The following is a 16,827-nucleotide window of genomic DNA, read 5'->3' on the forward strand; positions in this document are numbered from 1 at the left end:
ACAGAAAGGCATACATTACAAAAGCGTGAATAAAAGTTACTTGAACGTAAACTGAACATAACTTGAACTTAAACTGGATAATCCTGAACATTAACCAAACATAGCCTGATAATAACTTGAACATAACCGAATGTAATGTGAACATAAACCGAACATAACCTGAATAATTCTGAACATTACCTCAGCATGAACTGAACATAACCTAAACATAGCTGAACATTATGCAAATAGCCTAAACATAAACTGAAAATAACCTGAATGTAAACTGAACATAACCTGAATATAAGTCAGACATAACCAAACACAAACCGTACATGAACTAAATTTAACCTAACCATAATCTGAACATACCTTGAACATAACCTGAACAATCGTGAACATAAACTGAACTTAACCGGAACATAAACTGCATATAACACAAACAAACTGAACATAATCTAAACATAGCTGAACATTATGCAAACAGTCTGAACATAAACGAAAAATAACCTGAACATAAGTCAAACATAACCAAACACAAACTGAACATAAATTAAATTGACCTTAAACATAAACTGAACATGATTTGAACATAACCTGAATAATTATAAAAAATAATCTGAACATAATCAGATCGTAGACTGAACATAACCTAAACATAAACTGAACATAACCAATACATAAACTGAATGTAACTTGAACATAAACCAAACATAACCAGAACAATAACCAGACATAAAATGAATATGACCTAAGCACAACCTGAGCATAAACTAAACATATACTATACATAAACTGAATGTAACCTTAACATAAACTGAACATAACAAAAACAACCTGAACATAACCTAAACAAACTGAACATAACATAACCTAAACATAAACAGAAAGTCACTAGAACATAACCTGAACATACCCCAAATATAACCTGAACATAACCTAAACATAAACTTAACATAAACTGAATGTAACATGAACATAAACCAAACATAACCAGAACATAAACCAGATATAAAATGAACATAACTTAAACACATCCTAAATATGAACTGAATGTAACCTAAACATAACCTGAGCATAAACTGAATGTAATCTGAACAAAAAACTGAACATAAACTGATATAACCTAAACATAAACTGAATATAACCTGAACATAGATTTAACAAAGCCAATACATAAACTGAACATAACATAAACATAAACCGAGCACAACCAGAACATAAACGACATAAAATCAACATAACCTAAACATAAACAGAACATAACCTGAACATAAACTGAATGTACCTAAACATAAACTAAACATAAACAAGCATAACCTGAACATAACCTAAACATAAACAGAACATAACCTAAACATGAACAGAACATGACCTGAACATAAACTGAATGTACCTAAACATAAACTAAACATAAACAAGCATAACCTGAACATAACCTAAACATAAACAGAACATAACCTAAAAATGAACAGAACATGACCAAAACATAACCTCAATATAACCTAAACATAAACAGAACATGACCTAAACATAAACTTATTGTAACTAAACATAAACTGAACATAACCTGAACATAACCTAAATATAAACTGAACATAACCAAAACATATCCTCAACATAACCTAAACATAAACAGAACATGACCTGAACCTAAACAAACAAAACATGACCTGAACATAAATTTAATGTAACTAAACATAAACTGAACATAACCTGAACATAGCCTGAACATAACCTAAACATAACCTCAACATAACCTCAACATAAACAGAACATGACCTAAACATAAACTTAATGTAACTAAACATAACCTGAACATAACCAAAACATAACCTCAACAAAACCTAAACATATACAGAACATGAGCAGAATATCCAGCGCCAGAGCAAGTTAGCTGTGCAAGATATCATAGCAACAATTAGTGATCAAACTTAAGCTACCTGCATGGTACCTATAACTCAGCACTGGTGCAACCTAAACTGAAATAAAAGCGGCTAGTCCATTTACACTGTACAGGCTTATACCATATCATATCATGTAGAAATCAGATCTATGACAATATATATGCAAATTACATGTATGACAAGTTCATGTTTAGATTTCACATGTAAAAAAAAATGTTTTTTATTTATTTAAAATATTGCAAAAATTTCTGTTTACATTTTCTTTTCAGCCATTGGAATAGCAAATATGTACATGTATGTTCACATATATTAGCTATTATTGTATATATATATATATGTGTTTATATACAGCTATATATCAGCTTCCCGTATGGGATGTTGTTGATTTAAATGTCCGTTCCCACCATTTGCAATGCTAAATGTGATGAAGAAGCGTTTGTCCACGTCTAATCAGCGGATCTCTCGGAAAGGCTTTAAAGGAAGTGATGTGTTTTCCATGATGAATTTCATTAGCTTCCAGAAATTTCCACCCCTAAAGGGTTAATTACGTTGATAATGATCAAAGCTCATGGTTTTGTGGATGGGGGGGCCTGGAGACGCAGCTATTTCAGTTTTATTACCTTTGTTCACACACACACACACACACACACACACACACACACACACACACACACACACACACACACACACACACACACACCCTCCTGTTTGTTACTTTACTGAATAATGTGAATGACTAAAACACACACACACATCATATGGCTTAAATTTTTTTAATAATCTTGACTCTCGGACTACATGACAATGTTAAACAGTCATTATTATCAGTCAACTCTATCAGACTTTTTCATTTTTGTGTGAACTGTCCCTTTAAGACACCCAAGTTAATAAGTGTATTGTTCCTGTCATCTCCAGCAGCTGATATTATTATTGGCATGGTTGTGAAACGGTGTAATGTGAAATGAAGTATAGATAATTAGTGTATTTCTTCAACTACATGGTTGAAAAACACTATATAGTAGCATTTACTGTCGTATTTATTTGAGTCGGATTACATTTATAGTAAAGACTGTCGTGTTTTGGAACCATACTATAGTAAAGGACTTGAATTAATCTGTTGTGGTAATTCTACAGTTGCTGTGCTATCACATACACCACAATTTACTGTAGTACACACAAAGCTAGCCTATACTACAGTATTGATTACAGTTCACTATAGTTAATAATACTACAGTTACAGTTTTTTTCAATTGTTTACAAACAATTTTGAAAACCCGGTTCTTTTTTTCTAAATATAATCACAATTATTCAAACAGCACACTCAATTTGCAGAATTCCTAGATTGTTTGCAAATGACACTTTAGTCAAAACACTTTAGTGAAAACATTTACACATATTTGTAAAAATTATATCAGTTTTTATTTATCCAACACAGTCCACAAAGATCCGACACTATTGCAGACAGTTTCACACTGCTGTGATAAATAAAACACATTCATTAAAAAAAAAAAAAAAAAAAAAAAAAAAAAAACTAATTTTAGTAAATAGCATGTGCTAGATTTTTGGGCAGACATTGTTATGTAAGGGATCATTTCGATGAGAAAACAAAATAGTGACAAACCCCTTCCTCATGATTAGTTTGAGATATAGCGAGAATGTACACAAATAGGCCTACTATAAACTGATCAAGCACTGCACAACACTGATAGTGCAGACTGAAGATTTCAAGTATTTATTTCAGTATTTCTGCTGAGATTTGCTTGAACTCTTTGTCCAGCTTCCATCAGTGTCAGTCCATGGTTGATAACATGGTCAATAAGTGTGGCACTGATTTCTTTAGTCAAATTTGGTCCTCGTCTTCTTTGTTCAGGTTCTATCAACTCTTCAAGTCCTTCTCTACCTCCTCTTCCTCTACCTCCTCTCATTCTTCTTTTAGCTCCTTCTATTTTTCATGAATACAGGTAAACTCACCTGCACACCTGAGTGCTGCGTTTTCAAAGTAGCACATGTGTGCTTCCACACCTTGTGGATGTGTTTATCCAATTCGTTCATTAGCGTGGTCATTGCACACTGTGCACTGTAGTGCTATGGAGCACGGTGTTGACCATACACAGGGCTAATAATATTGACCTTTTGAAAAATTAAGAACTGCTTTTATTCTAGCTGAAATAAAACAAATAAGACTTTCTCCAGAAGAAAAAAATATTGTGGGAAATACTGTGAAAAATTCCTTGCTCAGTTAAACATCATTTGGGAAATTTTTGAAAATAAAAACTCACAGGAGGGCGAATAATTTAGACTTCAGCTGTACATAGCTACATGCAGTTTATGTTTTTGTTTTATTCTGTCATGTATCAAAGCAAAACAATAAAAAAAAACTTGAATAAAAAACATAAACTGCAGGAGATGGCATCAGGTTGGTAGTCATGAGGCTTATGGAAATGATATGTTCACTGCTCTTTCCCGTTCTGCTATGTGTGTGTGCGCGCGCGCTGCGTCAGACGCGGAAGAGAAATCGAGGAACACCGGGAATGTCACGAATCCGAAATCTCCAAGCGTCGCGCTTTTCTGCTCGGTTCATAAGTGTGTTTTGTTGGTAGGAGCTCGGTAACCAGAGCTTGCTTCTGCTAGCATGGGTTAGCTTTGCTTTGCCTGAGGTAAACTACGCTGACATTATCGTGTATCCTCCGCTTCTCCGCCGGGAAAATGAAGTGTTTTCCAGATTTGCTTCAGGTGCACGGCGCATCCATCGCGCATTTTACCCTCATCATCTTCACCTTCCTCATCTATAAAATCACAAACGGCTGCCAACCCGATGCATCCCTTCAGTTCACTTAGGTAAGATTTCGCGAAAGCTACAATAATTGGCCTTTGAAGCAGGACACGAGTAGCCTATTACATAAGTTCAGGGTGAAGGTTGTGTTTCAAGAAGTAGTGAGCGCCCTAGCTAGACAGTGTCCGTAGGCTTCAGTTGTAGTTTCTGAGTCTACTTATATGATGAGGGAAACCGTTTTTTTTGTTTTGTATATAAAAAGATATAAAATCGAGAAACAATTTGTTTTAAGTCTTTGAATGTTACCTTTTCTATGAAGTTTTAAACACCATATTGTTTTTTGGTTCATTTTATCTGATTGGATGCTGTGAGCACGTTATTTTTTCCACAACCTGGTAAAAACCAGTACAGTGAAGAGACGGCAGCATCAAATTATGAGGCTAATAGAAAATGTCTGTTTCTAACGTTCTAACAATGAAAAAAATAAAGTGATACTACTTTATTTTACTGCTAAATATTTTAACATTTTTTAAATATTTAAGTTCTAGATTCACAGGCATTATTTTTTGGCACATTATTTAAAATATGTGGCTAAGAATTTGCTGTTTTTTTATTTTTTTTATTTTTTGTGGGGCCAGTGAAAACTTTGGCAGGGCAAGTAACAATCTGAACCACTGGTCCAATCTGGCCAGTAGAAAATATCCTTACCGTTGAACCCTGTGACCTCCATAGCCGGAAAAACAAACACAATGGAAGTCAGTGGTTACAGGCTTTCAGCATTTTTCAAGATATCTTCTTTTGGATTCAACAGAAAACAAAGAAACTCAAAGTGGTTTGTGACGAGTAAAAAGTGAAAGAAAATGCAGTTTTGAGTTGAAATGAGTGTTATCTGTGTCTATCCATTTCCTTTAGGTCTCAGTTTACAGATACTGACATGGACTATGAGAGGCCGAATGTAGAGACCATTAAATGTGTGGTGGTTGGAGACAACGCTGTGGGAAAAACACGTCTGATCTGTGCCAGAGCATGCAATGCCACACTTACTCAGTACCAGCTACTGGCCACACACGTGCCCACAGTCTGGGCCATTGACCAGTACAGAGTGTGCCAGGAGGTCTGGGCTTTTACCTTAACATTTATCAAGACATTTAGTCATTTTTGTGTTTCTAACATTTATTAGTTATTATGTTAATCATACTAAAATATGTGACAGAATTTAATTATTTATAAGTAATATATAGTATTTTTGAATACCGGCACATGTCTATATCTCTATTAGTGTAGATGTGGGGTAAATTGTTTAACTTAAATTTCATAAATCTCTCATATCTCAGATTTCATTAAAACGAGCTCATAAATGTGTGTGCTTGTCTCTGTAGGTTCTGGAGCGCTCTAGAGATGTAGTGGATGACGTGAGCGTGTCTCTTCGATTATGGGATACATTTGGAGATCACCACAAGGATCGCCGCTTCGCTTACGGCAGGTGCGTTTGAGGGCCGTTTTGTTGTAAATTTGAATAAAAAATAATTTGGTTGTAATGATGCTATAGTCAGTGTAATGCAAAGTGAGATATTTTGAAAAATGTTGAAAGCCTGTAACCATTGACTGCTGTATTATTAGTTTTTCCTGCTGTGGAAGTCAGTTGTGTTTTTAGTAGTGCTGTCAATCGAATAATTAACTAATTAATCACACTTTTTTTATTATTCACGATTAATCACATTAAAAAGACTGAAACTTGTAATTTTGGCTATTCAAATGTAAAATGAATGTAAACGCAAGACAAAACTATTTAAATTCAAAATATAATTGTTTATTAGAATTTTTGTTTAACTTGTAACACAGATTTCTTCATGTAAACAACAAACCCACAATAAGCCAAATCAAGATCCTGGCTTGACAGCCATATTTATCACAGAAATAAAACACAGGCATGTTAATGCCATTTGAGTTTCAAAATAATCAATGCCAATAAATAAAATTTAAATTTCTATTTTGGATTCTAAGTGGACTGCAAAAAAATGCCAAAATACAGGCACTGCAAATGTGGAAAATTAGAATAACAATAAAGTATTGTATACAAACAATTGCACTTATTGTAAAGTTGTATTACTTTGAGTTGAGAACATTTATTTTAAAGTAGAAACAATTTTGCTTAGCCCTGCTTTACAATCAGCCAGTTGCTAAAACTGTCCAGTCTGTTGACATAATCGGGGGATAATGTGGACCTTTTCTTTTGAATGATGTGAGCTGAGAGTGCATTTCATATTTCAATTCATAACTTTTTGATTTAGTGGCTACAGACAACAACGTTTAGGCAGGTTTGTTGCTAAGAAATGGTTTCCCAGGTGAATTGGATGAACTAAATTGGCCGTAGTGTATGAGTGTGTGTTTGTGTGAATGAGAGTGTATAGGTGTTTCCCAGTACTGGGTTGCAGCTGGAAGGGCATCCACTGTGTAAAACATATGCTGGAATAGTAGGCTGTTCATTCCACTGTGGCAATCCCTGAAATAGAGACTAAGCTGAAGGAAAATAAATGAATGTTTCTTTGCCATGATGACAGCACAAAATTTTACTAGTTATTTTTTAAGATACTAGTATTCAGCTTAAAGTGACATTTAAAGACTTTACTAGGTTAATTAGTCAAGTTATTGGACAACAGTACTTTAAGTACAACAAAAAATACAGATAATAATATTGAGCATAGCAGTTTTTTAATTTTTTAAAATATTTTTTATTCTAATCAAACTAAAAGAAAAAGGTTTTCTCCAGAAGAAAAACATAATAGAAAATACTGTAAAAAACGAAATCCTTGCTCTGCTAAAAGTTTCAATTAAAACTTCATCAAATTATTTAACCTTAAAAACTAAACTTTTTAGTCACTTATAATGCAAATAGGAGTACAATATATGTATTTGGATTATTATGCTGTTGTGTAATCATATAAGTAATGGCATAAAATCTTAAGTCTTAAAATGACAATAATAATCATAATACATTTTGTGAAAATATATATTAAAATATAAATAAATATATTACCATATATATATATGAAATATACACTATACCGGTCAAAAGTTTGGGGTCAGTTTTTCATTATTAGTTTAATGTAATAATTTAAATAAAATTATTCTGTTCATCAAGTTGGCATTTATTAAATGTAAAAAAAAAATTGTATCTACAATAAGTAATAAACAAATTACATATTTATTTATTAGTAGTTTCAAATGAAATTATTACTCCAGTCATTATTGCTTTTATTTCTATTAGCATTAATAATATTCATAATAACAATAATAATAAATATTACTGTGATTTCTGAAGGATCATGTGACTAAAAACTGGAGTAATAAAGCTGGAAATTCATTATTAACATCACTGGAATAAATTATTTAATTAAATGATAAACTACCTTTGAACAGTTATTTTATAGTGCAAAAACATTTCACAATTTTATAATTTGTTCTGTACTTTTGATGAAATAAATGCAGCCTTGGTGAGCAGGAGAAGCTTATTTTAAAACATTTAAAAAACCTACTGACCCCAAACTTTTGACCGGTATTGTATATCCAATTTTTTTTTTTTTTGTGAAAGGCCTAGTTGGACATGAAGCGTTGTCTCTTGTGGACATTAAAGGTCCTGTAAAACTAAAATATTTTTTTATCTTATTTTAGTATCAGTATGTTGGTTTTAAGCATATTGTGTCTCTCCAAAACACTGACAAAATTTGTGTTTAGAAGATGTAAACATGATATAAACATCCAAAGCTTGCAGTTTGTCACTTCAGTTTCTCGTCAAATCTTCTGACCAATCAAATGCTCTCTAGTGTCTCACATGCTCTGCCTCCTTCTCATTGGCTGTTTATTTCATGTGCTTAAGCTCAACCCCTCACACTGGCAGAGCTGAGGTAAAAACCAAACACTATTGGCTGTTTTATAAAAAGGGGAGTAGCTACCCTGTCCTATAGTCTCTTCATGTGTCAGTTGAGATTACATCAAACTTCGAATAAAAAAACGCACATTTCAAAGCACTTGACAGGATTTTTTGTCTTATGTCTGTGCTCCAGGTCAGATGTGGTGGTCCTGTGTTTCTCAATCGCCAACCCGAATTCTCTGTTTCACGTGAAGACCATGTGGTACCCAGAGATTAAACACTTCTGCCCTCGTGCCCCGGTCATCCTGGTGGGCTGCCAGCTAGACTTGCGATATGCTGACCTGGAGGCCGTTAACAGGGCACGGAGACCACTCGCAAGGTAAAGAAACATCCGTAACACTTTACAATAAGCTTGTATTAGTTAATGCATTTACTAACATGAAAAACAACACATTTCCGGGTTTCTCAGCAGCAGAAGTATTGATGAAATAATAAAGGAAATACTCCATGATGGTGTTATCAAGACTTTCAGAAGAAGGAAAAAAACTGTGTGAGAATGATAACGGCAGCCAGAAGAGAGAATAACATGAAATTTACTGTCCTGCCCCCATACACACTGCATTACAAACACCTTGGTAATCGGTAATTAATTTATTGTAATCTGATTCAAAGATGCTTTAATACATAGAATATATGTATATATAGAATATATATATATATAGAAATGTTCATTCTTTAAAAAAACAAATCTAAATATTAAAGACTTTTAAAGGGTCACGAAACACCAAAACACATGTTTTGAGCTGTTGACAGTCGTACATGTGTCCCACACTGCTAAAAACATGATTAGGACACATATATCTCACTAAAAAGTGTAAATTGGTTGTTTTTGCGTTATTTCAAGCAAATTCGTACTTCCAAACGAATTTTTGAAGCTGCGTCACGGTCATGAGATAATAGCGTGTATTCCAGCGTGCAGACTGGACGTCTGTGCCAGAGTGAGTCTTATTACGTCTCCGAGTGTGTTGCATTATTGCATGAGTAAAGCTTGGTTCAAACCAATCAGCATGCTCTATTCCGCAACTTCATTAATATTCATTACTGTCACAGTGTTTACACGACAGAGACGCCACGTTGTGTTGGCAAAACAAGCGTGAAGTGTTGCTTTTATAGTTTGCTGCCGTGAAGTTTTGTTTTCATTTTCTCTCTGTGAGAGCTCATCTGGAGTCACGTGTGGATTAACAGTGTACGTCGCGACGCTCGACAACAATAACTTGGAGGATTATTGTTTACCTTAGTAACATCTGAATATGATTATTTTAGTATTGCTGGGGATTTTAATATTCACATTGATAATCCAGAAATCAATGCTGTAAAAGAACTGATGACTGTTTTTAACACTTTTGATCTGACTCAGCATGTTCAAGGACCCACACACAATCGTGGACACACTCTTGATCTACTTATAACTAAGGGTTTACACATTTCATCGACTGTTGTTAAGGATGTGGCACTATCTGATCATTTCTGTATTTTCTTTGATATATTGATCACTCCAGCTATTAAAGACAGATCTGTCTCTGTCAGAAAGAGATGCATAAATGAGAACACTAGTGAGCAGTTTATGAAGGCCATATCGCTGGCACCAAGTATATCTGCAGACTCTGTTGATTCTCTCCTTGATTTGTTTAATTCTAAAATTGAAAATGTAATAAATGACATCGCTCCTGTTAAAGTTAGGAAGAGAACTGGCAAAGAGAGAGTCCCTTGGAGAAACTCAAGAGCAGTCCAAATGAAGAAAAGACAATGCAGGAAAGCTGAGCGTATGTGGAGAAAGACGAAACTAGTAGTCCATTACAATATCTATAAAGACAGTCTTCAGGCTTTTAATGTGGAACTAAAAACTGCTAGACAGACTTTCTTTTCAAACCTTATAAACAACAATGTAAATAATGCTCGCACACTCTTTGCAACAGTAGAGAGGCTCACAAACCCCCCCAGTCGGATTCCCAGTGAGCTACTCTCTGTAAGCAAATGTAATGAATTTGCTAATTTCTTTACTGATAAGATCAATAATATCAGAAAGGCAATCAGCTCATCCAATCAGCCAAGTTGTGTCAATATCAAACAAACTCAACCACAACTTGAGAAGTCAGACATTATGTCTGATTTCATGGCAATTAACGGTAAAATCTTAGAAGAGATGGTGCAAATTATAAAAACATCAACCTGCAGTCTTGACACGCTCCCCACATCATTCTTCAAAACGGTGTTTACCTGTTTAGAAATGGATCTTCTAAAAGTGGTAAATGATTCACTTCTCTCAGGGATTTTTCCAAACTCACTTAAAACTGCAGTTGTTAAACCCCTCTTGAAGAAGAGCAACCTGGATAACACCCTATTGAGCAATTACAGGCCAATCTCAAATCTCCCTTTCATTGGCAAAATCATTGAAAAAGTTGTTTTCAACCAGGTTAACAAGTTCTTAAACTTCAAGGGGTGTTTAGATAATTTTCAATCTGGTTTCAGAGCACATCACAGTACAGAGAGCGCTCTTATAAAGATAATCAATGATATACGTCTAAACACAGATTCAGGTAAAATAACAGTGCTGGTATTGCTCGATCTCAGTGCTGCTTTTGACACTGTCGATCACAGCATACTTCTGGATAGGCTGGAAAACTGGGTTGGGCTGTCTGGGACAGTCCTCAAATGGTTCAGATCTTACCTTGAAGGGAGAGGTTACTATGTCAGTATAGGTGATCATAGGTCGAGGTGGACACCCATGACATGTGGAGTCCCACAAGGCTCGATTCTGGCACCTCTCCTGTTCAACCTTTACATGCTCCCTCTGAGCCAAATAATGAGAAAGAATCAAATCTCCTACCACAGCTATGCTGATGACACTCAGATCTACCTAGCCTTACTGCCTAATGACTACAGCCCCATTGACACCCTCTGCCAATGTATTGATGAAATTAAAAATTGGATGTGCCAAAACTTTCTTCAGTTAAACAAAGAGAAAACTGAAGTCATTGCATTTGGGAACAGAGATGACGTTCTCAAGGTGAATGCGTACCTAGGCTCTAAAGGTCAAACGACAAAAAATAAGGTCAAGAATCTTGGTGTGACTCTTGAGTCAGATCTGAGTTTCAACAGTCATGTCAAAGCAGTCAGTAAATCAGCATACTATCATCTCAAAAACATAGCAAGAATCAGATGCTTTGTTTCTAGTGAAGATTTAGAGAAACTTGTTCATGCTTTTATCAGTAGCAGGGTGGATTACTGTAATGGACTCCTCACTGGCCTTCCCAAAAAGACAGTCAGACACTTGCAGCTCATCCAGAATGCTGCAGCCAGAATTCTGACCAGAAGCAGGAAATCAGAGCACATCACACCTGTCCTCAGGTCTCTACACTGGCTGCCAGTTACATTCAGAATAGATTTTAAAGTATTATTACTGGTCTATAAATCACTAAATGGCCAAGGACCTCAATACATTACAGATATGCTCACTGAATACAAACCTAACAGATCACTCAGATCTTTAGGATCATATAAACTAGAAGTTCCAAGAGTTCAGTCTAAGCAGGGTGAATCTGCCTTCAGCCACTACGCCCCCCGCTGCTGGAATCAGCTTCCAGAAATGATCAGATGTGCTCCAACATTAGGCACATTCAAATCAAGACTGAAAACACATCTGTTTAGCTGTGCCTTTACTGAATGAGCACTGTGCTGCGTCCGACAGATCGCACTATTATGTTTTTCGTTTTCTTTTTCATTCTTTTATAACCTATTTTAACTCATTTTAATTTGTTTTTATCTGTTTTTAATAATTTTTATTGTCTGCATTTTATTTTCCTAAACTTGTCTTTTTTTATTCCTGTTTATGTAAAGCACTTTGAATTGCCACTGTGTATGAAATGTGCTATATAAATAAACTTGCCTTGCCTTGCCTTGCCTTGCCTACCTGAGAGCTGTTCTCATCTGCAAACGCGGATTCGCTTGTAGTCTTCTCTTAATAAAGACGGGGCTCTAGTTGCTGGTGATTGTCCTGTCTCTACAGATTTGGTAAGTGAGCGACCAGTGCTCTTTGTTTATTCAGTTTGTTCATATCTAACAAACTATTGCACCGAGTGTAAACATGTTAGCACCACAACCAAACTTTAACCTCGTGTAGGATTTTCACCGCATTTTGTGACCGGAATAACACACGCGGCTTTCTGACACTACCTGTCATGTGCATCTGAGTTTCCGGAAAATGCGGAGGGTTTTTTTCTCTCATTCGCCGTGCGGTATCAAACATTGCATGAAAAATACACGCTTAGAGCAGCTCCTCTAATCAAATATCTTGTTTGTCGCGAGGGGCATGAATGAATTCCCTGAATGAAAGAGCCAAACTGCAGTTAAAGTCCACCATTTAATAATTTTGCAAATAATTCGACACTTTGTCCCCTGTGTGTGTGTGTGTTTTGACTCTGAAACTCAGCTCGTGCCCAAATAGACACTCCCACAACCATCCCACTTTAGTTCCTCCGACACTCCCCCCTAAACAGAGCTGGACACGCCCACTTTTCTGACTTTTTCCAAAGTAGAGGTGTGAAAACACCCTGCTGAAACGAGGGGGTTTCATGGCCTTTTAAGGATTTAAGATTATGAGGAGCGTTAAACGCATCATAACTAGGGTTGGGTACCAAACCTGGTGCCCGATTTTACTCAAATTTGCAAATGTAAGAGAACTTTGATAATTTACATTTGAAGTACTTTGAGGGTTTCTGTAATGTTAATGTATGAAAGTGAACTGTTACACACATACTGTTTGTTATATGGATTGCAAAAACTTTGAAGCTCAATATCTCAAAATCATTCAGAACGCAGAGAGAACCTTATAATTCTAAGCTGACGATTTGTAGAGCAACCCATGTTCAGTTGTCATGAATGGTTATAAAATCATTATAATCATTCAAATAATTAATAAAAATAATCAGTTTAAAATTCTTCAATGATATTAATGCTATGACGTAGTTCCGGAAACTTCCTACTTTTCTGTTTATCCGTCTGACTTTATGGTGGGTTTATTTTGACCCTGTCGTTTGGGCTATAAAAGCTGGCTGCAGCTGACCAGGAGGCAAGGGAGAGGGGAGACGACATGTCTCACTTGAGCTGCTCCAGTCTCAGATACCTGGGGCTTCTGACTTCTATTTGTTTCATGTTTATAATGTGAACTAAGTGGTTGGTATGAGCAAGGTGTGGGGTGTCTTTTATTTTAAAACCTTTTTCTCCTGTTTTGGTGGGTAGGCAGGGAGAAAGGGAAGTAATATGTATTTTCTTTCTTTTGGGAATGTTTATGTTGTTAGTAAGGGTGTCACGATCCTCCAAATCCTCGATTCGATTACATTTTCGATTCTAAAGGCACGATTCGATTCGATCTTTGATTATGAATAATTAATTCATTAATGACCAATTAATTATTTGTAGCCTACCGTTTAAACTACTGACCTGCATGGTCTTTGTTTTACCCATAAACAAATCATACAGTAAATGAATAAAGGCAAGATACACACATAATTACCACCTGTCAATCACTTTTTCTGCGGGACTCGTGAATAGACAGTGATCTGTGTCGTTATAATGGCGTCGGTAAAAAAGACCCACAACCAACAGGAACCAGCCAGCAGTATCTGAGGTGTTCACTAAAATGACTAAGTACAAGTGAGTGAAAGATTGAAGCAGTCCTCTGACTGCCTGGACCTGCTGTCTGGAGCGCAAGGCTGTGTGTGCGTCTGTGTCTGTGTGGTCACGTGATGTGCATTTTCAGAGGTAGAGAGGAAGGAGGGCTGCTCAGAAATGCTACACGCCACTGTGGATGTCAAATCGTTGTCGTTCTAAAATGCCATTTAAAAACAAAGACAGTGTAAACAGGGCCTGAGTGTGTACTTTTCGCGAGCGGATTTGCAACGGGGGCGGGCGGAGGATCGCGATGCCGGTGTTGTCTATCGGACGAACCGTACGTAATACGTACATAGCAGAGCTTGCAAAACTCTGTTTTTTTTTTTGTCGACAACACGAACATTGTCAACATAACTCACTGGAAATCCAAAATGCTTACACACCGGCGACTTCATTGAAAGAGGAGAGGGTTTAAGTTCTGTCGACGGGTCTCCTGCTTCTGCAGTTTAACAAGCACTTCAACAAGCCTGTTTTTTCCCGCTTGGCAAGCCAAGCTGACGTGACATGGGGGCGTGGCAGCATCGACGATTCTATTTTTTGATTTGATAATCGAAATTGAGCATAAATTTCAAAAGATTTCGATTAAAAATCGAAATCGTGACCCCCCCTAGTTGTTAGGTAAGTTAGTTTATCTTAAATTAGTTATTGGCTGTTTTGTTTGTTATTTTGGACCCCCATATCCTGAGGTATTATTTTTGGTTTCGTATTGTTTCTTTAAAATGTAAGATTTACTATTTCGTTTGATCACACAATAAATCAATGGTTGCCTGATGGTGATCAGAATATTAAGAAGGTGTTGACTTGATTCTGGGTCTGGAAGCGGTACTCTTCCCTCTTCCTTCATTTGTTCGTTCCTATCTGTGTTTTGCCTCTACTTTTTACTGGGAACGTAACAATTCTTTTTCTCTATCCACCTCTCCTCCAGACCCATCAAAGCCAATGAGATTCTTCCACCAGAGAAGGGCCGTGAGGTGGCCAAAGAGCTGTGCGTGCCGTATTACGAGACCAGCGTTGTGGCTCAGTTTGGGGTGAAGGACGTGTTTGATAATGCCATCCGCGCTGCCCTCATCTCGCGGCGCCACCTGCAGTTCTGGAAGTCTCATCTGCGGGACGTCCAGCGGCCTCTTCTCCAAGCACCCTTCCTGCCTCCCAAACCTCCTCCTCCGGTTATAACCGTCCCACCGGCTCCGTCCCCCACAGACGAGCATCCTGGCCGGCTTCTGGAGGAGCCGCTGTGCGCTGATGTTCTGCTGGTCCTTCAGGAGCACCACAGAGTGTTTGCTCATAAAGTCTACCTCGCTACGGCTTCCTCAAAATTCTACGACCTCTTCGTTCAGGATTCAGTGTTGGGACGGGAGTCTCCTGCTCAAGCGGACAGTTTTGACATGTGGGTAGTTGACAAATAGGCAGTAAAAAAACTTTGTGTATATGTAAATTAGGAAAAACAACTCTTATAATAGGTGACATGGTGGCTGAGTGGTTAGCACTGTCGCCTCACAGCAAGAGGTTGCCGGTTCAAGTCTTTTCTGTGTGGAGTTTGCATGTTCTCCCCGTGTTGGTGTGGGTTTCCTCTGGGTGCTCCGGTTTCCTTCCCAGTCCAAACACATGCACTACAGGGGAATTGATGAACTAAATTGGCCGTAGTGTATGAGTGTGTGAATGAGCGTGTATGGGTGTTTCCCAGTACTGGGTTGCAGCTGGAAGGGCATCCACTGTGTAAAACTTATGCTGGAATAGTTGGTGGGTCATTCCGCTGTGGCGACCCCTGATAAATAAGGGAAGGAGGAAGCCGAAGGGAAATGAAAGAACTCATAATATACAAATAGCTTGAGAGTAGGGTTGGCGATATGCAATCAATAATTATTTTCTGCATTGAACAATAACAATATATATTTCGATATAAGTTGTTAATGGGTCCACTTTTAAAAGAGTATCCCAAGCATGAGTGAAAGAGGATACTGCTGGCGGGAAAGTGAAACGAGCGTGCTAAACAATACTGGGTGATGCAGCATGATCTATTTTCAGCGATCAAATATTCTATGAATTTCTAATATCAACACAATTATAGATTCCTGTTGTTGCATATTTGTGCTGTGTGATTGGCTCTTAGGATCAGTATCGAGTATCATCGTTATCGACATAAATTTTATTGCGATTCGATATGATATTGTTTATCGGCCCAGCCCTAAATGAGAGCGATTTCTCCTCACTAGCTATGTTTCCCTCTTCATTGACCTATTTTTATTGGTATTTTAAACAAAAGTACATTAAAAGTAGCACAAATTGATTAATGGAAACACCAATATGCTCATAAATAATTAAAAATATAGATTAATGATGACTATGAGTGTCAATAAATATGAGTGTCAATAACAAACAACAACAACAACAAAACTTAGTGGTTAGCTTCAGTCACATGACATTAAACAGGTCTTTATTTATTTTCCTTCGGCTTAGTCCCTTTATTCATCAGAGGTCACCACAGCAGAATGAACCGCCAACTTATCCAGCATATGTTTTACCAGCGTATGCCCTTTCAACTGCAACCCAGTACTGGGAAACACCCA

General features: G+C 36.8%; 1 protein-coding gene across 8 annotated transcripts in view; it reads left to right on the forward strand.

Moving 5' to 3' along the window:
* Positions 1 to 4,385: 4,385 nt before the first annotated feature.
* rhobtb2b (Rho related BTB domain containing 2b) overlaps positions 4,386 to 16,827 on the forward strand; it is a 29,958-nt gene continuing 17,516 nt past the window's right edge. For 7 of the 8 annotated variants that reach the window (XR_012386593.1, XR_012386594.1, XR_012386592.1 and 4 more), the window contains exons 1-5: positions 4,386 to 4,724; positions 5,572 to 5,773; positions 6,039 to 6,142; positions 8,724 to 8,909; positions 15,186 to 15,647. Coding sequence is in view for 2 of the 8 variants with exons in the window: in XM_017358113.4 (XP_017213602.3) it covers positions 4,702 to 4,724; positions 5,572 to 5,773; positions 6,039 to 6,142; positions 8,724 to 8,909; positions 15,186 to 15,647 (977 nt within the window). In the remaining 6 variants the exon portion in view is untranslated. Of the gene's footprint in view, positions 4,725 to 5,571; positions 5,774 to 6,038; positions 6,143 to 8,723; positions 8,910 to 12,481; positions 12,602 to 15,185; positions 15,648 to 16,827 lie in introns of those variants that run through there. The other variant, XM_073915249.1, reaches the window with a different exon arrangement.

This window comes from Danio rerio, chromosome 10, assembly GCF_049306965.1.
Source record: "Danio rerio strain Tuebingen ecotype United States chromosome 10, GRCz12tu, whole genome shotgun sequence".
Taxonomy (NCBI): domain Eukaryota; kingdom Metazoa; phylum Chordata; class Actinopteri; order Cypriniformes; family Danionidae; genus Danio; species Danio rerio.